Consider the following 23016-nt stretch of genomic DNA (forward strand, 5'->3'; position numbering starts at 1 on the left):
TTAGTTTTTTGTTTTAACTTGGCCCTCTCTTCTCGTTCTATATGTGATGTTTTCAGAAAAAAAGATCTTTTGACTTTCATGGCTTAAATTATCTTCCTTCTATGGATGACTCTCAAGTCTGTATTTCTATTTCAATTCCCCTTCTGATTTCCAGTTATAGCCAACTGCCTCTAGGACATCTTTATGTGGATATCTTATTTTTTTTTGTGGTGGTGGTTTTTGGAAATTGAACTCAGAATTCAAATGAGAGTCCCCTCCCGCCCCCCTTCCCCCCACCCCTCCACCCTCCCACCTCCCCCACCCCCGCCACTGCCGCCATGGGCTCATGTATGTGAACACTTGGTCTCTAGCTGGTGGTGCTCTTTGGGAAGGTTTATGAAGTATGGCCTTGCTGGAGAATAGGTCACTAGAGGTACACTTTGAGAGTTTAAAGAATTCTACCATTTCAAGTTGCTCTCTCTGTCTCATGCTTGCAGTTCAAGATGAGAGCCCTGAGCTTCTGCTCCGGTTACCATGCCTACTGCTTGCTGCCACACCTCCCACCATGATAGATCTTACCCTCTGGAACCACAAACCCAAATAAGCTTGTTGTGAATTGCCTTGGTCATGTTTCATCACATCAAGAGAAAAGTAACTAATACACATTCTCTAGGCTAGCACTAAACAATTGAGCACTTTATTATTCCCAGCCCTGTATCCAGTATTTCTTTTTTTTTTTTTTTTTTTTTTTTGGTTTTTCGAGACAGGGTTTCTCTGTGTAGCTTTGCGCCTGTCCTGGAACTCACTTGGTAGCCCAGGCTGGCCTCGAACTCACAGAGATCCACCTGGCTCTGCCTCCCGAGTGCTGGGATTAAAGGCGTGCGCCACCACCGCCCGGCCCAGTATTTCTTAAATAGAATCTATTCTGTCTTTATTCCCCCAAACTTGATTTCCCTTTACTCTCACTGCCCTAGAAGGGCCCAACTTTTCTCCCAGTTGATCAAGCCGGAAAGCTGAACATTGGTTTTGCCTACTACTTTTCCACCTCACCTCTCACAACCAATGAAGTACCTCTGAAAAAAGTCCAGCCACTGCTCTCCATTGCCTACCACCACTAACCTAGATTACCATCAGTTTGCGTCAATTACACAACCTAATGACTTTCCATGTTCCTGTTTTTTAATATTCTAATTCCTTTTTTGTCATTGCAGCCAGAATGTCCTTTATAAAACCCAACTCTGATCAGTCCATTAATTAAAGCACTTTAGTATTTCAAAATAGTTTGATGATAAAATATAACTCTTTAAAAATAACAAAATGATTTGCATGATCTAATTCCTATCCACTTCTTCAGCCTCATTGCTCTCTATTTACAATTAATCTCCAGACATACTATGCTACTTCAGCTACTTGGAAGATCTCTTGGCCACCACCAAATACTCCAGAACTTCAAAATTTAGTCTATCGGTCTCCATCACTATTTTGGTGCCCATTCTGTATACTTGGGTTATCCTTTCAGTCTCAACCACATCTATTAGGATCCTTTCCTGGCTCATCAAATATGTATTGAGTACACTTTCTATCTAAAACCAAGTGTCTTACACTCCTGTCACAGAACCACTCATCACATTACACTGAAAAGGCCTATTAGCTTATTTGTATTCTCTATTCAACTATCAATTCAATGAGGATTGAGACTAAATTTGTCTTATCACTATAAATGTGGCATACTGGCATATCCTTGATTCTTTAAAAGATGGGAAGAAACAAGAATATAAAAGAAAAGTAGGGCCGGGCGGTGGTGGCGCACGCCTTTAATCCCAGCACTCGGGAGGCAGAGCCAGGCGGATCTCTGTGAGTTCGAGGCCAGCCTGGACTACCAAGTGAGTTCCAGGAGAGGCGCAAAGCTACACAGAGAAACCCTGTCTCGAAAAAACCAAAAAAAAAAAAAAAAAAAAAAAGAAAAGTAGGAATGAAGGAAGGGAAAGAGGAAAGAAGGGAGGAAGGGAAAACTTAAATCATTTTCATTGTTTTTGTTTTGTTTTTCATTTTTTTTTTTTTTTTGAGACAAGGTTTCTCTGTGTAGCCCTGGCTGTCCCAGAACTCACTCTGTAGACGAGGCTGGCCTCACACTCAAGAGATCCACCTGCTTCTGCTTCCTGAGTGCCGGGATTAAAGACATGTGCCACCACCACCCAAGCCACAAAATTATATTCTCAGAAGACAAGGGTGATCACATTATATTTCACGGTTCTCTTTTATATTAGGGTTTCCTAATAGTCTCTTTGTTTAGCCTCACTGCACTCTGAGTGATGGATGTGATGTGATGACTTGGGCTTAAGGAAAGTCTACTCGTGGCTATCCCACCAAGCAACAGACACTCATTTCTTCATCACTTGGAAGGAAAGCTCTTGTTCATTCACATACTTAGGGGCAAGAATCCAAATTAATTTCAGAATTTCCAACCCAGTCCAGCATAAAGCCAAGACATAGGGCAAGACTGTTTAGTTTCAACTGTTGCTAAACTAAGTCAAGCTCAGACTCTTTTCTTTTTCTAGTTCTCTGGCTTAAATACACACTAGATTATGGTGAGGAAAGGGCTGGACAGTTATGTTCCAAAAATAGATTGACAGACTGATTCTAAATAATGATCATATTCCTAGTCAAGCCCATAAATAACTTTAAAGAACACTGTAGATCTCTACCTTCCTTAGTGATACAGGGGACAAGTGACATTTGCATTCATTTAGTTGCAGAACAAAGGATAAATGCTATTAAAACTAACCTTGAGTCGTTTAACTGGAGGAAAAGAAGAAACAGCATTTCTGCTTTTTAAGTCAGACAAATACGAAGACATTGCTGACTCTTTAACTTCTGGCTTTTGTGGAACTCCAATTTTACCTATTAAAAGAAATTGTAGATTCTCTTCTTGTTGTTTTTTGTTTTTTAAGGCAGAATCTTGTTATGCAGCCCAACCTGGCCTTCAACTCACAATCTTCCTGCCTCAGCCTCCCAAGTACTTGATAATAGATTTGACCAACATGGAAAGTGAAATTTTAGAATTTTTTTGTATTACATTTTTGGTAGTATTAAAAAACAAAAAACCTAAATGTCTTTGAAATGTCAAATCTAATGTTTACTTTTTTTCATGTTGTTCTCCCCTACCACAAAGGAAAATTATTTGAAGAGTTTTAATTTGAATGATATAAATATTCACTCAAGATATTTCTTTTTTAACTTATTTTTTATCCTTAATTATATGTGTGTATATGTGTGCACATGAGTGCAGGTGCTCTTGGAGGCCAGAAGAGAGTGCTAGAGCCACTGGAAGTGAAGTTGTAGACAACTGTGGGTGATGGGAACTAAACTCAGGCCCTCTGCAAAGCAGTACATAACCACAGAGCCATCTCTTCAGCCATATTCACCAAAGACATTTCAGTTTTGAAATAATCTCAACAGAACTCACAGCAGTCATGTCCACACGTATGTTTATTTTTACAATGATGATTGCATTCTCGGTTCCCAGGTTTTTTGCAGGTAGCCATCCCTAAATTAATATGAGAAAGAAATACATTTGTTATTACCTCCACTATTATAATTTAATACAAACACGTTCAATTCACTCTTTTTTCCCTAGGTAGTAGCAACAATACGACTTTCATACCTCCTCAAATATTAACCTATACAGCAAAAAAAAAAAAAAAGGTATTTCTAATAGCACTCTCTGTCCCACTATTAGCCCCATCCCAGCTTTTCATGTGGAACATCCTGTAAGCTGCTTTCCATTTCTCTAAGTACAACCAAATACAGCAGAACATCAGCAACAAAATTTATCCTACGGAAGTAAGAATGAAGGTGGGATTTAAAACTTTGTTCCATACTCGAGACTGAGCATTGGAAACAAGCAAACCTCCTATCATTGTGATGATGCCTTGACTAGTTAGTAGACAGGACGTCATAAATATTTAGTGAGTTATAAATAAATTCTTTAGGGACATAAAATTTGCTATAAGAATTCAAAGAAAGAAAAGAATGCTTCCAGGTTAGTGTTTCTAAACTATAACAAATGTATCCAAATATATAATTTATTAATATCATATCAACCTATGTGTGTGTTTTCTTGGTTTTTTTGTTGTTGTTTTGTTTTTTGTTTGTTTGTTAACAGTACTAGGGGTTGAGCCTAGGGCTCTGTGTGTGCTAAATAAGCACTCTACCACTGAGATGTATATATCTCCAGCCTGCTTTTTCTACGTTTTGTTTTGAGAAAGCATCTTACTAAATTGCCTATGCTGGCCTTGAACTCATGAGCCTCCTGCCTCAATTCCCCAAACAGAATTACCAGCCTGCCACATTTACTATTCTTTACATACATTTTTCTTGATCTTAGTTCTGACTAGTAACATTGAGGGGGGAGAATATTATAATTGTCCTTATAGGATAGACAGGATCTGGGCATGGAAAGGGGACAAGGAGAAGATATTCCAGATAGAGGTCATGATACTCAACAGCAACAAACCAGATTATGGGAACTAACACCTGCCTGCTTTTGCTGGAACACAAATTTTAAGCAACCTGGAAATACTGAACAGCTTTGAAGACCTTTACAACCGTCCTTGGCCTTTTTATTTTCAGTGTCATTGTTCAATCAATCTTTTTCAAGTTAGGGCACAACTAGATGCTTATATCTGTAGCAACCTTGGATAAATGGATGAGGCTTTTCTCTAGAAAGGCAGGTGTCTGGTCTCTTTGAGGAGTGAGGTGGTCAGTATGCTGGGCACTATTATGGTTTGGGTATAAAAGGTCCCCCAAAGGCTCAGGGGTTGGTCCCTGATTGTTGAGCACAACCACTGCAATGTGACTGATACCTACAGGCTCTCATCTTCCTCCGTGGACTAATCCATCCATGGTTTTATAGTCTAACACCATTATAGCAGGTATTAGGAAGTGGGGTCTGGTTCTATAAGCCTGCCGGAGCAATGGCTTTGTAAGACCTGTCCCATCCCTGGATCCTACTTGTTTCTTCCTATCTCTAGATGCCTTCAGGTGAGCAGCTCTGTCCTACTACACCTTTACTCCATGGTGAGCTACCTCACTACAGGCACAGAATCACTGCAGCAGTCAGCATGGACTAAAACCAGCTGAAATAAATCTTCCTCTGTTATGTTGTCTCAGGTGTCACAGCAAGGAAATCTGCCTGGCAGTATATTAGTCACGTGTCTGGTGCTGTGACAAACGTCTGACAACTACAGAGATCGACAGCTCAGTGGTTAAAAGCATGTACTGCTTTTGCAGAAGACCCAAGTTCAGTTCACAGAAGCCACATGGAGTGGCTCATAACTGCCTCTAATTCTGGCTCCAAGGAGATTCAACACCTCCAGCCTCTGTGGGCACCTGCATTCACGTGCACATACCCAAACACAATGACATACACCTTTCTGAAACCAGAAATGTGTTTCCTAGGTGAATGTAAACCCAGTCAAGTTCACAGTGAAGAATGACCATCACACACAGTCGCTGATAAAGTAATAATAATAATAATAATAATAATAATAATAATAATAATAAATCTGTGGCATCTGAAAGTGGAAAGTTACACTACAATGTTCCCAACTAAGCCTGACTTTTAAAATACAAACAACACTAAGATAAAGCCATTGTTGACCACAGTGGAAGACATATAGGACCTTCTGTGTAATTATTTCTGAAACTAGAGATAAGAATGCTTAGAACCACAAATATAATGGAACATCCCCATCTTCTGGCTAATACAGATGACTACTAACCTTAAAAATCTACTTTAAAAATAAAGTGTTAAGACGGGGTGTGGTGGCCCACACCTTTACTCCCAGCACCTGGGAAGCAGAAGCAGGCACCTCTGAGTTCGAGGTCAGCCTGGCCTACAAAGCAAGTTCTAGGACATCCAGGGCTAAACATGAAACCCTGCCTCGAAAAACAAAACAGTGTGTGTGTGTGTGTGTGTGTGTGTGTGTGTGTGTGTGTGTGTGTGTGTATGTGTGTGTGTGTGTGGTCAGAGGACAACTTGCCCAGGGACCACACTCGGCTCTCAGGCTGACAGCAAGCACCCTTACCACTGGGCTGTCTCTACTATCTTCACGGTCTTTTTTGAAATGCTGCAATGACTCCTCATTAGCAGATTTTCTTTCATCCATCCTAACAGGAAGTGCTCTTTTCTGATGGGCAGATTTATACCTCATGGTAGGTCTCAAAACTTTTCTCCACCTTTTCCTGACTTTGTCTTCTCTCTTTAGAACACTTACTCAGCTCTGGGCTCCTGGGCTGTCGCGGTCCGTTTCCTTGGTCTTTGTTTTGCTCTCACATAGCTTGCACTTTGTCTCCGTGTATGCATCTAATCACAGATTTGACGTCTATGTGCCCATTCTTGTTCTTTTCGGTTATGGCCTATTATTACATTTTAAAGTAGCAATATGTTGCTTAATTTCTAGGAGGTTGCTGTTTTAATATTTTATTATGTTCTGGGATTATCCCATTGCTCTTTTGTCCACTTTTGTTTACTTTGGGATTTTTACCTGTTCCACATTTTCCTCCACTATCTGGTCATCCTTAGTTGTCTTCTACTGTACATCCACTGTGCATGTGAGAACCTAACTCACAGCAGATGCAGAGTACATGCTCAAACTGTGGGCTTAATACACAGGAAATGGGGAGATTCTGATCTCTGTTGCCAACTCCCAGAGCCTTGTCTCTCGACCATCCCACCTCCTGAATTATATTAGCAGTGTTGATTCTCCCCCAAAAGGTTCACTTAATTCACTTAAAGATGCGATGACTAGGAGGAAAGGCCTTGTAAATTGTTTTTTGTCATAAAGCCTCTTAATCAGACACTTGAAAGCTGCATTTTGAAACAGTGCCACAAGATGGTGCACCAGGACAGTGTATGCGCCTGCGGCCCCCTCAGCAGAAATTAACAGGTCTAGAAGCCTGACAGGAATCCTGCGAGTTCCCCAGTATTTCAAGGTAGGTTTACAAGGTCTTGTCAGGGGTGAAGTAAATTTGTAGGTATCTGTTAAGCCCTGTTGACTGGTAATATGATTTTTTAAAGTTCCTTTGCTGTGTTTTAGTTTGAAAGGGCCTCTCTGGATATGAGAGTGAGTTAGGGACATAGGTCCTGACACAGTGATAGTCTCCTACTATCACTGTGTCAGGACCTATGTGACCTTTGATGTTGTCGCTGTTTGTTTCAAGAAACTGTGGGCCCCAAGATCCAGTACATAAATATTTGCAATGGTTATATCCTCTTGATGAATGGTTCCCTTTATTAATATGTGGTTAATGTTTCTGAGTGGTTTTGGTTTGAAGTCTACTTATCAGTATGGGAATCACTAATCCAGCCTGTCTATGGCTTCTACTTGCTTGGTAAGTTTATTTCTAACCTTTGACTCTATAAATTTTTGGTTGTCTTTTCTAGTTATGTGAGTTTCTTGGGAGACGGGATAATTGGATCTTGTTTTTCTTTTTAATCTATTTAGTCTTTGTGATGGCTAATCTTGGTTGTCAATTTGACATACCTGGGAAGAGAGAATCTCAATTGAGGAATTGTCTCTATCTGAGTGGACTGTGGGAGTATCAATGGGGACATTTTCTTGATTGCCAATTGATTCAATGGGGCCCAGCCCACTGTGGGTAGAACCATTCTTAGGCAGGTGGGTCTGACCTATTAAAAAGATAGCTGGGTGGCAATCTAGGAGACAATCCAGTAATCAGTTTCTCTATGGCCTTTGCTTTAGTTCCTGTCTCCAAGTTCCTGCCTCAAGTTTCTGCTTGCTTCCCCTATATGATAGACCATAACTCGTTAGCCAATAAAACCCTCCCTTGCTTTTGGTTAGCATTTTATCACTGCAACAGAAAGCAAAGTAGAACAGGCTGTGTCTTTTCACTGGTAAGTGAAGGGTGTTTTCATTCAAGGTACTGATGATGGTCTCTGCTCTGTTTTGGTTTTGGTTCTTTCATTTCTATAAATAAACAATTTTTATTTACGTACATTGGTGTTTTGCCTGTAGGTATGCCTATGTGAGGGTGTCTGGTACCCTGAAACTGGAATTACAGACAGTTGTGAGCTGCCATGAGGATGTTGGGAATTGAACTCAGGTCTTCTGGAAGAGCAGCCAGTGCTCTCAACCACTGACCATCTCTCCATCCCTGTAATTTGTTTTATTTTAAAGCACTTCAATTAGTGAAGAGTTTGCCATTACTAATATTCTATTGGTTGTTGTTCTGGTTGGCTGGTTTATCGGTAAGTCTTTTATCTCTCTCCTGGTAGCATTGGGTGCTTGCTGGTTTGCTGTGTTAGACAAAATTAATTCCCTCCCTGCTCCCCAATGCTTGTCTGTGCTCATATGAAGTGTATTCTTTCCTGTGTTCTAATGGGTGAAACTGTCTTTCTTTTCCTCTGTATTTACTATTCTTTTAAGGATTTTCTATATTTCTGACTTAGCATAAATTGCTTTATAGCTTGTGTTTGTCTTGAAATTTTCCCATTTCTCCTCAATGTTAATACAGTACTTTGGTGAATATAACAATCTTGATAGTTGATATTTACTTTCAGGACTTGAAACGTATCATTTTATGTTTTCCTGGCTCAGCGTTGCTGATGATAGATCTAATGTCATTCTGATCTTTTTGCCTCTGTGTCCCTCCTTACAGTTTTTAGTATTGTTTTTTTTGTTTGTTTGTTTTATACCTTGACTATGATAAATCATAGGAAAGTTCTTTTCTGGTCAAATCTATTTGGGGTTCCAAATACTTCCTTTGTTTAAATGTCCATTTCTTTTTGTAGGTTCAAATTCTCAGTTATAATTTCATTAGTAGATTGTCTAAACTATTTGACATCATTTATCCTGGGGATTCTAAGGTTTGGTCTCCTGAATGTACTGCATGTTTCTTGGAAGTTTGGGGTCATGTTCATTAACATCCCCCACTCTATATACGCCTGTATGTGTTACTGTTTCAGCCTTGCTCTCCACCCCAGAAGCTGTTCTTCTGTTTGATCTTGTCTGCTGCTGCAGATTCTGCTGTTGCTGTTGTGTTTTTCCTTTCACTTCTAGGAGTTGTTTTTTGTTGTTGTTGTTGTTTGGTTTGGTTTTTAAGCATCTCAATTTCCTTGCTAATTTTGCATCCCTGTTTTAAAAGTTTCTTCCATGTTGTTGATTCTTTCATCTACTTCAGTAACTTTGTTGTCTAAGTGTTCAACTTATTATAACATTCTTGACCAGGCCCTGAATTAAATTCCTTATCTGTTTATTTGAGTCCTTTAGTCACTGATGTTTAGCTCTTCATCTTCCTTTTCTGGTACTGAGATATTGTAGAATATTATTTGAAGATGTGTTACATTTGTTTGTGCTATGGAACATTTGTTTAATGATGCAAAGATGTGTTGCATTCTTTTTTTGTGTGTGTTTTTTTTGTTTTTTTGTTTTTTGTTTTTCGAGACAGGGTTTCTCTGTGTAGCTTTGCGCCTTTCCTGGAACTCACTTGGTAGCCCAGGCTGGCCTCAAACTCACAGAGATCCGCCTGACTCTGCCTCCCAAGTGCTGGGATTAAAGGCGTGCGCCACCACCGCCCGGCTTGCATTCTTTTACATTGCATTTGTTCAACTCTGTGAAGCTGCGTTACTTTGCCTGTCTAAAACACTTGATGGTCTAATAAAGAGCTGAACGGCCAATAGCAAGGCAGGAGAAAGGACAGGCAGGACTGGCAGGCAGAGAGAATAAATAGATGGAGAAATCTAGGAGGAGAAAGAAGGAGCCAGAGAAGGAGGACTCCAGAGGTCAACTGCCCAGCTATACAGTAAGTCATGGAGTAAGAAACAAAAAAAGGTATACAGGAATAGAGAAAGATAAAAGCCCAGAGGCAAAAGATAGATGGGATAATTTAAAGTTAAGAAAAGCTGGCTAGAAACAAGCCAAGCTAAGGCCAGGCATTTATAATTAAGAATAAGCCTCTGTGTGTGATTTATTTGGGAGCTGGGTGGTGGGCCCCCAAAAGAGCAAAAACAAACAACAACACTGAGAGGCCATCAGCTTGTAGGGGTGTTATAATGGAAAGCTAGCTCATGTCTTTACATTTTCTTTGTGTGCTTTGCATATCTCCTGGAGTCTGTGTCCTCTCGTTTGTAGTCTCCCTCCTTTTCTATTTTTTAATGTGACTGTTCCTCACTGGGTTGTCTTCCCTTGGATGTATGTTCAGGAGAACACTAGACTGAAGTAATAATTGTGATGGTTTGCCAGCAGTCCCGGTGTTAGCTTAGTTCTGTCCATTGGGATACAGCAACAAGTTCCACTACAAACTTCCTGTGATTCAAATAGCAACCCCTATTGTGGCACAGTATGAGAACTGTTGAAATGACTAGAGGCAAGCCAAAAGGATTCAGGAGAGAACATGGTACATCTAGGTAATGTCAAGATAGTATATTCCTTATATGGGTATGAGACAGTAATTTGAACACTGACTCAGTAATGGATGGCATTAATTTTTATGTATAAAATATAGCCTTAAAAACTTTGCCATTTACAAGCTTACAATGAAACATTTACATTGGAATGGTGTGCTAGTTGGTATTTGTTTCAGATTATAAAAAGAGAAAACTGAAACAAGGTATTGGGGACACAGTAAAAGCTATGAGTTCATATGGTGATATTTTATTTGTATTAAAATGTTATTTGTATGTTAATAAATAAAGTTGCCCGGGGGTCAGAGCTATTAGCAAGCCATAGGAAAGCAGGGCAGTGGTAGCGTACGCTTGTAATTCCAGCACTTAGTAGGCAGAGCTGGGTAAGTCTCTGTGTGTTCAGGGATACAGCCATTATTGGATACACATGCCTTTAATCTTAATACCAATCATGGAAAACCTGGAGGCCTATACAGACAGGCTGTGAGGAGGCGGTCATGTGGTTGGGTTTACAACCAATGAGAAGGCAGGACAGGAACTCTATATAAAGACTTTAACACAGGGGTAGCTCTGGTTGCGGAGAGGTAGGACCACTGCAGGAGGAAGGGTAAGGTTTTGGCTCTTGGCTCTGACCTCTTGGCTTTCTTCTTTGCATTGGTTCTGTGTTTATTGTTTGATGGGAAGGTTGGATACATCTACATTTGGCGCCCAACGTGGGGCTCGAACCCACGACCCTGGGATTAAGAGTCCCATGCTCTTTCACAGTGCCTACTTATAATAATTCTCAACCGGTTAAAAGATTTCAATGGAGGGTTCTCCCACAGGGAATGTTGAATAGCCCAACTTTGTGCCAATATTTTGTAAAACAGCCATTAGAAGTCGTACGTAAAAAATTTCCTAAATCTATAATTTATCATTATATGGATGACATTTTATTAGCTGATTCAAATGCAGATACTTTAGAAAGAATGTTTGAAAAAGTAAAGAAAATTTTGCCTTGCTGGGGATTACAAATTGCTTTAGAAAAGGTACAAAGAGGAGATTCTATTAATTATTTAGGATATAAAATAGAACTTCAAAAAATTAGACCTCAAAAAGTGCAAATTAGGAGAGATCGACTACAGACTCTTAATGACTTTCAAAGATTATTTGGAGACATTTCTCATCTAAGAACTATTGTTGGGGTAAAAAATGATGAACTGAATAATTTGTTTAAAACCTTAGAAGGTGATAAGGACTTAAATAGTCCAAGAGAATTATCACCTGAAGCTGAGAAAGAATTGGCCTTGGTAGAAAAGAAAGTACATGAAGGGCACGTAGATCGTATTGATCCAAAGCTGGATTGCATTTTGGTTATTTTACCTTCTAGGCATTCCCCAACAGGAATATTAATGCAAAGGGAAGATATTATATTGGAATGGATATTTTTACCAAATAAACCAAATAAAAAATTAAAAACTTATGTGGAAAAAATCTCTGACTTGATTTGGAAAGGAAAATTGAGACTTCGTCAATTAGCAGGAATAGACCCAGCAGAAATTGTCGTACCTTTAACTAAGGAGGACATTGAAAAATTATGGATAGAAAATGAAGCTTGGCAAAAAGCTTGTAGTAATTTTTTGGGAGAAATTAACAGCAAATATCCCAAAAGCAATAGAATTGATCTTATAAAGAGAGCTGATTGGATCTTGCCTCAAATTGTGAGGAAAAAACCCATATCTGGAGTTCGTACATTTTATACAGATGCCAACAAACAAGGAAAGGCAGGTTACAAATCAGAAAATTTAAGTAAAGTGGTTCAAAGTCCTTATAATTCAGTTCAAAAATCAGAATTGTATGCTATTCTGTTGGTATTAATGGATTTTTCAGAACCTCTCAATATAGTAACTGACTCTCAGTATGCTGAAAGAGTAGTATTACATATTGAGACTGCAGAATTTATCCACGATGCTTCAGAATTAACTTCATTATTTATTCAATTACAAGATACAATCAGAAAACGGAGTCATCCTTTATATATAACTCATATCCGATCCCATACTGGTCTGCCAGGCCCTCTAGCACAAGGCAATGATGAGATTGATAAATTATTGATAGGAAATGTGCTGGAGGCCTCAGAATTTCATAAAAAACATCATGTAAATAGTAAAGGTTTAAAAAAGGATTTTTCCATAACCTGGCAACAAGCCAAAGAAATAGTAAAGAAATGTCCTACTTGTTCCTTCTACAATCAAACACCATTACCAGCAGGATGTAACCCAAAGGGTACTCAGAGGAATGAAATCTGGCAGATGGACGTGTTTCACTTTGCAGAATTTGGAAAACTGAAATATGTACACCACACTATCGATACTTATTCAGGATTTCAATGGGCAACTGCTTTGAGTTCTGAAAAAGCTGATTCTGTAATCACTCATTTGCTAGAAGTTATGGCCATTATGGGTATACCTGCACAAATCAAAACTGATAATGCTCCATCATATGTCTCTGTTAAAATGAAACAGTTTTTTGCTTATTATAATATAAACCATGTTACAGGTATACCACATAATCCTACAGGTCAAGCAGTTATAGAAAGATCAAACAGAACTCTAAAGGATATGCTAAACAAACAAAAAGGAGTAACAAAAACCCCCAGAAATAGACTACATAATGCTCTATTAACTTTGAATTTTCTCAATGCCAATGAGAAAGGAACAACAGCTGCAGAGAGACATTGGATAATAGAAAAAACTACAGAATTAAATCAACCTATATACTTTAAGGATGTGCTGACCTCAGAATGGAAACCAGGGTATGTGTTACGTTGGGGACGAGGTTTTGCTTTTATTTCTACAGGAGAAGACAAGCTGTGGGTACCATCAAAATTGATAAAGGTTCGATTTGAACAAGAGAGACCTCTTAATTAGAGGAGGTGATAGTTCATCAACTATCGTAAACATCCAATTTAAACTAACTTACACCAGTAACACATGCCTTTTCATTTAATCAGATAACTTGTCAAAAAGGAACATCCCCAAAAAACCTTGGGGAAAGGTTTTTGTTTTTGTCTTTTAGGAGAATGAAGGTTAACGAATTTGAAGAACACTGGACAAATGAGACAACTGAAGAAAAGGAACAAATCATCTATCCTAAGAAACAGAGTGAAATGGCGTATGGGTATGTTATCTAAAAAAATTTTATGTCTTCCTAAATGTTTGTTTCTGCTTTTCTTTAAAGATTTAACACTATTTAACTTCTAATAGTCCCAGTTCAATTAAAATTTAAAGCTGACTTTGGAGTTGGAGAATGGCTCTCTCCTTCTTTAAACTCAAGCATGTTGTTAAAAGGAAAATGCAAACTCCCTGTATCATGCCAGAGGAAAAGAGCCATCTTCTGCTATGGGACAGGAGAAAAGCCAAATTAATTAAGGGACTATTCTATTACGAATCTCAACTCTTTGATTCTATTCTGATTCTTTAAACTTTTCTTAAAGTATGAATTTTATATCAAAATTTACAAGATCAATATATATAGATATATATACATTTTAAACTTTGTTAAGATATAAATGGTCATATAGAGTACTAACTAATTCTAAAAAGTCGCATATATAGTCTTTGTGTTCGAGTCTCTTATCAGTTTTTTGCAGGAAATCACGGTTAGGCCTAACATCAACTGAAGTCTCCAGGAAGAAGATGGGGCCCCACAACAACAACAATTCCACGTGGACAATAATAACATCACTAAGCTGACAAACATCATCTACAGATCAGCTTTGAACTACAAAGTGCTCAGAGCAATTTTGAGAAGAGCTAGCTGAGATGATCCAATCTCAAAGACTACTTGAATAAGGATTTGAGATAAACCCTGAATTTTGGCATTATACACAGACTGGATAACGAAGGATATATTTACCTTTCCTAGAATTTGACAATTAACCTAAAATTTTTCTTTCAGGATAAAGATACCTTCGCCCATACCCAGCAGGAAGCAATTTCAAGAATACGACGCCCACATTCCCAAAGAGGTGGTGTGGGGCGGTTGGTTTTTTTGGTCTTTTAATGGGTTTTGGGTCTGGGATAATTTTCATTGATTAGGGGGGTTGGTTACAAGTTGTTGTCAAGGGTTAGGAAAAAGGCTAAGCAAAGGAGATTAGATTTAAGGTTCTTATTAAAAAAAAAAAAGAAAGAAAGAAAAGAAAAATGTAAATACTTTACATTGGATTGGATTGTTTTATATTGTATACAAATTATATATATTGAAATTGATATTGTTAGCAAATGTTATATATATTTTTCTAATTGTACCGTTCATCTAACAATGTAATGCAATTTTCTGATCCTTGAATGTTATTACCAACTATTAGGATATAAAGAAATGAAAGTTAGTAGTTAGATATTATAATAGAACTTGTAGTTATATTAGGTATGTTTTCAAGATTGAGTAGACATATTTTAGATAGACAGGTTATCTTCAAACCCTTCAGAGATCTACAGAATATGGCATTTAAAATGTTTTAATAACTTAGAAAATTTTTCTTTTTTGTTATGACTATGAGACATGTCAACTCCTGGCAGTACCAATCTACTTCACAGAAAATATGGGCATTGAAGAAACTGCATATGGAGTTAACTTTCATTGTGGCAAAAGTTAGCCACTGGACAACAAAGTATCCTCGAATCAACAGGACAAAATGGACAAACAGGACATAAAACAAAGGATTACTGATTCTTGCCAAAACAAGTGTGGTTATGGCTTTATCAAAAGGCATCTTCAGAGGCCAGGACAATATGGCACCATCCCTGAAGTGGCCTTCGCAATTCGAAAAAGGTACAGTGCCCTTTTCTTCGAAGGCAGCTGAACAGGCAGTGGGCCGATGGCCTCTGATGTGCAATGGAACAGCAGCTGAAACAGTTATTCTTGAAGAGTAACTAAGCTCACGCCTCTCAATAGTAGACTGGCATTTGATGGAGGGATATGGAGAAGAATGGGATGCTGAGATGAAGCCATATATACACAGCCAGGAAGAATGGACAGCTGAGTTGGAAAACCATCAGCAATTTCCAGAATTTGAAATCCTGAATCATGACATGACACTAGTGGAATTCAGGTGTTTCTGGTACATGGACTACTCTCACTCAATGTGAGGTTGAACTGTTGACCTTGTGTACAACCTGCTTCACAAATGAGTCTGTCGGATATGCTGGGCCTATAGGCTGAAGATGATGCCCCAGCACTTCGGAGAAACCTCAGGTGACTGTCCAGACAGCTGTCTGTTTCTGTCAACTCACAAATTTTTTGGAGGTTGCTTATGTGCACTTCCTGTTTTTATTTTTGTTAGCTAATATTATTTCCTTCTTGGGTCTCTGAGGGAGTTGAAGATTAGTTAGTTATAGTTGAAGGTTAGTTAGTTATAGTTGAAGATTAATTAGGATACATTTTGGACTTACCAAAATAGGATAGATAATGAAATTATTTTCTCTGAATTTGTCAAATACAAATGGACTAGACATTGTTTAGGTATTTATTACTTGTATATATTGTATATAGTTATTGTCCTTTTGTATATAGTTTTTCTTATATTAGTTATAAGCTTTTTCTTTTTTTTTCCTTTTTATTAAAATAGAAAAGGGGAAATATGGTGATATTTTATTTGTATTAAAATGTTATTTGTATGTTAATAAATAAAGTTGCCCGGGGGTCAGAGCTATTAGCAAGCCATAGGAAAGCAGGGCAGTGGTAGCGTACGCTTGTAATTCCAGCACTTAGTAGGCAGAGCTGGGTAAGTCTCTGTGTGTTCAGGGATACAGCCATTATTGGATACACATGCCTTTAATCTTAATACCAATCATGGAAAACCTGGAGGCCTATACAGACAGGCTGTGAGGAGGCGGTCATGTGGTTGGGTTTACAACCAATGAGAAGGCAGGACAGGAACTCTATATAAAGACTTTAACACAGGGGTAGCTCTGGTTGCGGAGAGGTAGGACCACTGCAGGAGGAAGGGTAAGGTTTTGGCTCTTGGCTCTGACCTCTTGGCTTTCTTCTTTGCATTGGTTCTGTGTTTATTGTTTGATGGGAAGGTTGGATACATCTACAAGTTCATTCTTGTTTAAGGTGGCTAGTGAGTATCTAGGAATTCTTTTCACATTTCTGTGTATGTTTAAAATTAATCACAATAGCCGGGCGGTGGTGGCGCACGCCTTTAATCCCAGCACTCGGGAGGCAGAGCCAGGCGGATCTCTGTGAGTTCGAGGCCAGCCTGGGCTACAGAGTGAGTTCCAGGAAAAGGCGCAAAGCTACACAGAGAAACCCTGTCTCGAAAAAAAAACCAAAAAAAAAAAAAAAAAATTAATCACAATAAAAACTTAGATCCACTTTCACTCTGGTCTGCTTCATCAAGAATGTGGATTCCCACACCTCACCATCCTCCCCAGAGAATGGTCCTAAAAGTGAAGTACATATGAAAAGGAATAATGCATGTAAAAACCAATCAAATAATTTGTTGCCCAACTAATATACCAACTTAAAAAATATTAAGCATCAGAGATAATTCCTACTACATATTATTAGTATAGTATGTTATTATTAAATGAAACCTAAATATTTCATTCCAGAGACCAACAATTTGAGTGAGGTCATCCTGTAGTAACACTCCTCCTAGGCCATGCTGATGTTTTATAGAAAGCAGAGATTAATAGTGCTATTTACCTTTACTGGATCCTGCTATAGCAGCTCGATCTGAGAGTTTAGAACGAGAAATATCTGTTTCTAATCTTCCGTGCATAACTGTTTGATTGACAAACCTCCTGGGTCCTAAATAAAAGACTGTAAATTTCTGCTGAATATCAAGACCAACTGGAAAGAGAAAAATATGTATGCAAATGCTTATTAAAATCATATTCAGTCTTTACATGAGGCTATTTATTTCATTTTATATATCTTATGGCACTAGAGCTAAGAAGTATGGGAAATTCAAATATTTTTGAAAAGATTAAAATAATGACAAATGAACATGTGTATATCTATCTTAATATTTTTTAATTCTATAATTAAAATTTAACTATCTTAGAAAACAGAAGTCTATTAGTGAACAAACAAAATTGAATTATGTTATCTAAATATATGAAATTTTCCTTAATGTTTACGCATATAAATATATTATTTTTATTATTTTTCTGTACCAGCTAGCATAAAGGAAATAATTTTTAAATGCTGTCACATTTTTGTATTGATATCTTCATTACTTCAACTAACTTACCATAATCAGAACTAATTAGATTTATGCTAAGATCTTCAGATGTAAGAGCTCTCTTCACATCAATTTTTTTAGCCCAATTTCCACTTTTTAACAAAACAGAATCCCTGAAAAACAGTAATGTATAATTTAACATGATCCAAACCCTAAATGAACTAATATATTGATTTCAAGGATGAGTTTTTCTTAAGATAGGTCTTCAATAGTAGTAAACAATACTGAAAACTACTTTCACCAGATTGTGAGGAGAAAGAATGAAGTGTGCACAGAGATCTTCTGTTTGTTTGCCCCTCAAACCCACTTTGTAACCACGAATGACTGGAACTACTGGTCCTCTTGCCGTCACCTGACTGAGGCCCTGAGATTATGGCATATGCTACCACACATGACATGGAGCTAATTATTTTAGCAGTAGTTGATCCCAAGCTGCACTGACTCACTTGAAGTCAAACAGAAATATACAATTATTATTAATAAGACATGAGTTGTTTCTGAATCAATACCACTTTAATGTGGTTTGCACAAGTTCTATTTCTTTGTGAGAAACAACTTCAACAATCTTTTAAATTGAGTGTGAAAGAGTTTCTGTCCAATGCTGACACAGACAAGAAAAAAATCACTGAGCGTATTTCATTCTCATAGTCCCAGGAATATGGATTTGCACAATGGTGTGTCTTGCTAAGTGTGCCGGGACTAGCTGTAGGAGAGCAGTGACTGTGAGAAGAGCATCCTGGTGCTGCAGCTCCTTTAGAAATCTCCCTGTATCCGCCTGTATCCTGACAATTAGCAGATTCCAGCTGTAGAGTCTCTGCCATTCCTAAACTGTATTAATAGAGTGAATGCAGGCTCTGGCCTGAGGATGTTAGGGTCAATGTAGCCTTTGTTATCAACTAGCTACATGATATTGGCATATGTGACTAAGACCTGTTTCAATTTCCTCCTCTACAAAATGTACATTATGGTAGCACCTATCTTATACAAATATTAAGTAACTCAGTATTTTGAGTATTAAGTACTAAAAAAGAACTAGCAATCACAGAAACTAGTATCTTGAAAGTTTACTTACGGCATTTGAGGAAAAAAAATAATAGTATCTAGAAAACACTGAAGTAAAACTTATAAAAGGCACTTTAGAGAACAGACATATCTTCCTTATATGGTTGATCTGACTGCCAGTATCCTACAAAGGAGTTACAGTAACTGTTTACATGTTAATTTGGAGATAGAATTTGGAGATAGAGTGTAGATGTAACCAACCTTCCTATTAAATAAGAAACACAGAACCAACGCAAAGAAGAAAGCCAAGAGGTCAGAGCTAAGAGCTAAAACCTTACCCTTCCTCCTGCGGTGGTCCTACCTCTCCGAACCAGAGCTACCCCTGTGTTAAAGTCTTTATATAGAGTTCCTGTTCTGCCTTCTCATTGGTTGTAAACCCAACCACATGACCGCCTTGTCACGGCCTGTCTGTATAGGCCTCCAGGTTTTCCATGATTGGTATTGATTAAAGGCATGTGTATCCAATAATGGCTGTATCCCTGAACACACAGAGACTTACCCAGCTCTGCCTACCAAGTACTGGGATTACAAGAGTACGCCACCACTGCCCTGCTTTCCTATGGCTTGCTAATAGCTCTGACCCCCGGGCAACTTTATTTATTAACCTACAAATAACATTTTAATACAAATAAAATATCACCATAATAGCGGGTATAATCTGAATTGAGTACTATATTCAAAAAGTACTGTATTCAAAGAGTAGTAAGGCCATAAAAGAAGGAAAACAGAAAAATCGGAAGGCCCCAGAGGCCATCTGTTCTCTTGTTACAAGTCTGGTGCTGATCTCTTAGTTTGCAGCTGTTCAAAGTTTCTTAATGGTGACAGATTTTATAGTATCTCCATCTAGTTCTAAATAGAATGACCTAAAGCAACACACCCAGAGTTAGTATCACCCCTCCTTAACAGACAAGTGGAAAACTTGCCCCATTATTACACCAGGGAACTGTAATTTAATTGATTATGTGGTGATCTAATTATTGTATCTTATAATAAAATTTTCATGTACAAAACACTTAAAAATAAAATCAAATAGGTATTTCATAATTACTCACATAATTTTGTGCTTAAAAACGACTTGATTATCTGCATCACCTATGATTAAGGTAGCATAGTGAGAGTCTGGTGCTGTTCTTTTAGTCTGCAGCTGTTCAAAGTTTCTTAATATAATGGTCACCAGTATTTCCGCCTTGGTATCACTATATCTTGCAATCTTAAAAAAAAAAGAATAAGTATGAAATGCTTTAAAATAATTTTACTGTTCATTCTCAGCTTCAGTTGTAGTCATGGAAAGCTTTACTTTTAAAAAGACAGATTATTTAAGAAAGAAAGGGGTCTGGGGATTTAGCTCAGTGGTAGAGCGTATGCCTAGAAAATGCAAGGCCCTGGGTTCGGTCCTCAGCTCCGGAAAAAAAAAAAAAAAAAAAGAAAGAAAGAAAAAAAAAAGAAAAAGAAAGAGAATACTCACCTGCTCCACTTCAAGTTCATACTTTGGTAGATACATCACAGCTTCTTTTATCTGGGTTCCGAAAGGCGGATGTCTGCTTAAAATCTAAACATATTTTACCATTATACACTTACACAACACTTAAAAAACTCTCATTGAAATACTTCTTAGAATCTATAGATTTCATTAGGTTTGTCACTCCAAGCATCTATAGTTGAAATACTTTTGACTGTCACCACTGGCTGTCTTCCTTCACTGCTCACCACCTTTGTCTTCAGGAGACGGGGTCCTCACCGTACCTGGTGCCCACTGACTCCTCTAGAATACATGACCTGCAAGTCATGTATCTTCCTGCGCTCACCTCCGAAGTGCTGGGTTATAGGTGTGTGCTTCTAGGTCCAGTTTCTGATGTGGTGCTGAGCTCTGAACTTGGGTCACAGGCTTGTGTGACATGGACTTTACCGACAGAGCCGCCTCCCACATCCAAACAGTTTTAATAGAAATGAAGACATACACAGTGGGGTTTGGAATTCAAATAGAATTCAGTAACATTGGGGACAGAGAATACTACATACCAGTTCAATTTCTCTTGCATTTGCTTCTTCTATTTTTTTAAAAGAAGTCAAACCTGCATTTACCATGGTATTTGACAATGATATGCCTGTGGAAAATTAACCAAAGAGTAATTTTAAGCCATTTTAGATGGAATCAAAACGTAAGCAACTACACTAATAAAAACCCTTTTAGCTGGGTACGCACTTGGTGGTAGAGCACATGTAAGACCCTAGTACCAATCCTGAGGGCCGCAACAATCCATCATTAATTAACCCTTAAAACAGTCAAATATCTAACGCTGCAGTTTGTGTGCTGTTGAGTGTGTCCTCCAAAGGACTGTGTGCTCAAGTTCTTTTCCCTCAGTGTGGCAGGGATAAGCAGGTGGAAGATTTAGAAGTAGGTCCTACTGGAAGGTAATCAGGTCACTGGGGGTTCTACCCTCCTAAATGGATTAATGCTAATGTTTTGGAACTGCTTGGGGCTGAACAAAGTGAGCAGATTAAATAAAAAAAAATGGGTTATTGCATAAAGAAAAACCCAGGCATCTCCCCCAGCCTTTTGATTCCTGTCTTTCCATGTACCTTGTCCACATGAACATCGTGCCATTTTGATGCCACCCACCACAAGACCCTCACTAGTGAGAACTGGATGGCAATGCCACACTCTTGAATGTCCAGAAATGCAAGATAAATTACCACTTTCCTTTAAAAGCCCCCAGCTTCCAATGTCTTGTTATAGGAACATAAAACTAACTAGCTTATTTTTAAGATTCAGACTTCTAATACATACATATATATTAAAAGAAACACAGTCTTCCTGGGCTATATAATGACTCATGTAAAGTATGACACACCTATTTCTTACCCAAATTTTCATCTCTTCTTGGGAAATTCTCACACTCACTCTTAAGACACAGTCACCTCGGTGGTGAAAGGGGCTCACTGCCAAGCCTGGCGACTTCAGTCTGACGCCTGCGACCCACACAGTAGGAGAGAACCAGCTCCATCAAGCTGTCCTCTGACCTCCACATACGCAGTGTGGCGTGTGTGTAAACACTCACACTTACATACACAAATAAATAAGTGTAATTTTTTTAAAGACAACCTCTAGTATTTACAACTCCTTAATATTCATTTCTTTACATGGCAAACATCAACAGGAAAACATACTCATACCTGAATTGTAAACAAAGGTGACATAATTCAAGATAGGAATGTTCATGAAGCTATAACACGCTGAGCATTTCTGTCTTAAAAATAAAGCTCACTGTTTCTGTACCTAGCCTATATAGTAACAGTTTATGTCTCTGCCTAGAACTTCGGATGCATTTGGATGAAGTGTCAACATTATTTCTGTGGCTGAATTCTCCTAGCTGTCTGACTTGACCTAGCCTAACCGCTTCCATCTATTTTCCTGCCCTCTCCTCTGACTGAGGACTCAGTCATGTTCGCTTTTATTTTGTTCCTTAAATACATCAAGTTCATTTTACTTTTGGACTACTCTATTTGTTTACACTTTCAGAATCTATCATTTTAAATTCATATGTTTTATGATAAATTTATGCAAATTGTTTAGAGGGTACTTTAAGAACTGTGTGATTCCAAACAAGGCCTTCTTATCTAAAACATGCATTACTGATGAAGGTGTGAGACATCTCATTCCTTACTCTAACTCTTTCAGGCACACTTTCTAGTATGAACAACTCCTTCATATTCCTTGTTTATCTCAAGTTTGGTTTTTAGAACTACTTCCTCTTTTATGTTCAGCGGTACTGAGTCATGTGTGAAGGCAGACTGCTGCTTCATAAATCTGGAAAGACAGAATCCAGCAGACACTCAGACTAACAGCACTCTAGAGAGCAAGAGGAGTAACGGAAGCAGAGCAAAGCTTATTAGATGACATTTAGCTAATTTAAATGTTGTACGGAACCTCCTTTCCCAGTTTAGAGTGCCTGCCTTAATCGGTGACTGAGACATTTAGTTTGCTAGGCCTTCAGTGTGACAGTAATCTTCACCATTATTGACTAGATTAGGAGTCACCAGGAGGAGCTGCAGCAACGGCTCTTCCGAGGGTTCAAGCCTCAGCACCTGCGTGGCTGCCCCCAGGGGACCCAGCACCCTCTTCTGGCCTCCAGTGGGCAAAACACCCTGAACACAAAAGTAAAATAAAAACCACCCAGGAAACACATCTATGGGCGTGTCCATGAGAATAATTCCAGAGAGGTTTAGCTGAAGAAGGAAGCCCCACTCTGAAAGCAGTGGTACTGTCACACAGGCCAGGGTCCCAACCAAATAAAAAGGGGAAAAGCAAGCTAGG

The 23016-nt window shown here is 38.4% G+C and overlaps 1 protein-coding gene across 10 annotated transcripts in view; it reads right to left on the bottom strand.

Annotated features, from left to right (window-relative positions):
- The window catches only part of Hfm1 (helicase for meiosis 1), a 123942-nt gene that overhangs the window by 44738 nt on the left and 56188 nt on the right, over positions 1-23016 (bottom strand). For 9 of the 10 annotated variants that reach the window (XR_008217593.1, XM_052735662.1, XM_052735659.1 and 6 more), the window contains 7 exons: positions 20721-20806; positions 20167-20250; positions 19754-19911; positions 17649-17752; positions 17099-17245; positions 3446-3526; positions 2765-2880 (listed from right to left, as the gene is read on the bottom strand). Coding sequence is in view for 8 of the 10 variants with exons in the window: in XM_052735662.1 (XP_052591622.1) it covers positions 2765-2880; positions 3446-3526; positions 17099-17245; positions 17649-17752; positions 19754-19911; positions 20167-20250; positions 20721-20806 (776 nt within the window). In the remaining 2 variants the exon portion in view is untranslated. The remainder of the gene's footprint in view (positions 1-2764; positions 2881-3445; positions 3527-17098; positions 17246-17648; positions 17753-19753; positions 19912-20166; positions 20251-20720; positions 20807-23016) is intronic. The other variant, XR_008217594.1, reaches the window with a different exon arrangement.

The sequence above is a fragment of the Peromyscus californicus genome, unplaced genomic scaffold (genome assembly GCF_007827085.1).
Source record: "Peromyscus californicus insignis strain IS unplaced genomic scaffold, ASM782708v3 Scaffold_13__1_contigs__length_99412109, whole genome shotgun sequence".
Lineage (NCBI taxonomy): Eukaryota > Metazoa > Chordata > Mammalia > Rodentia > Cricetidae > Peromyscus > Peromyscus californicus.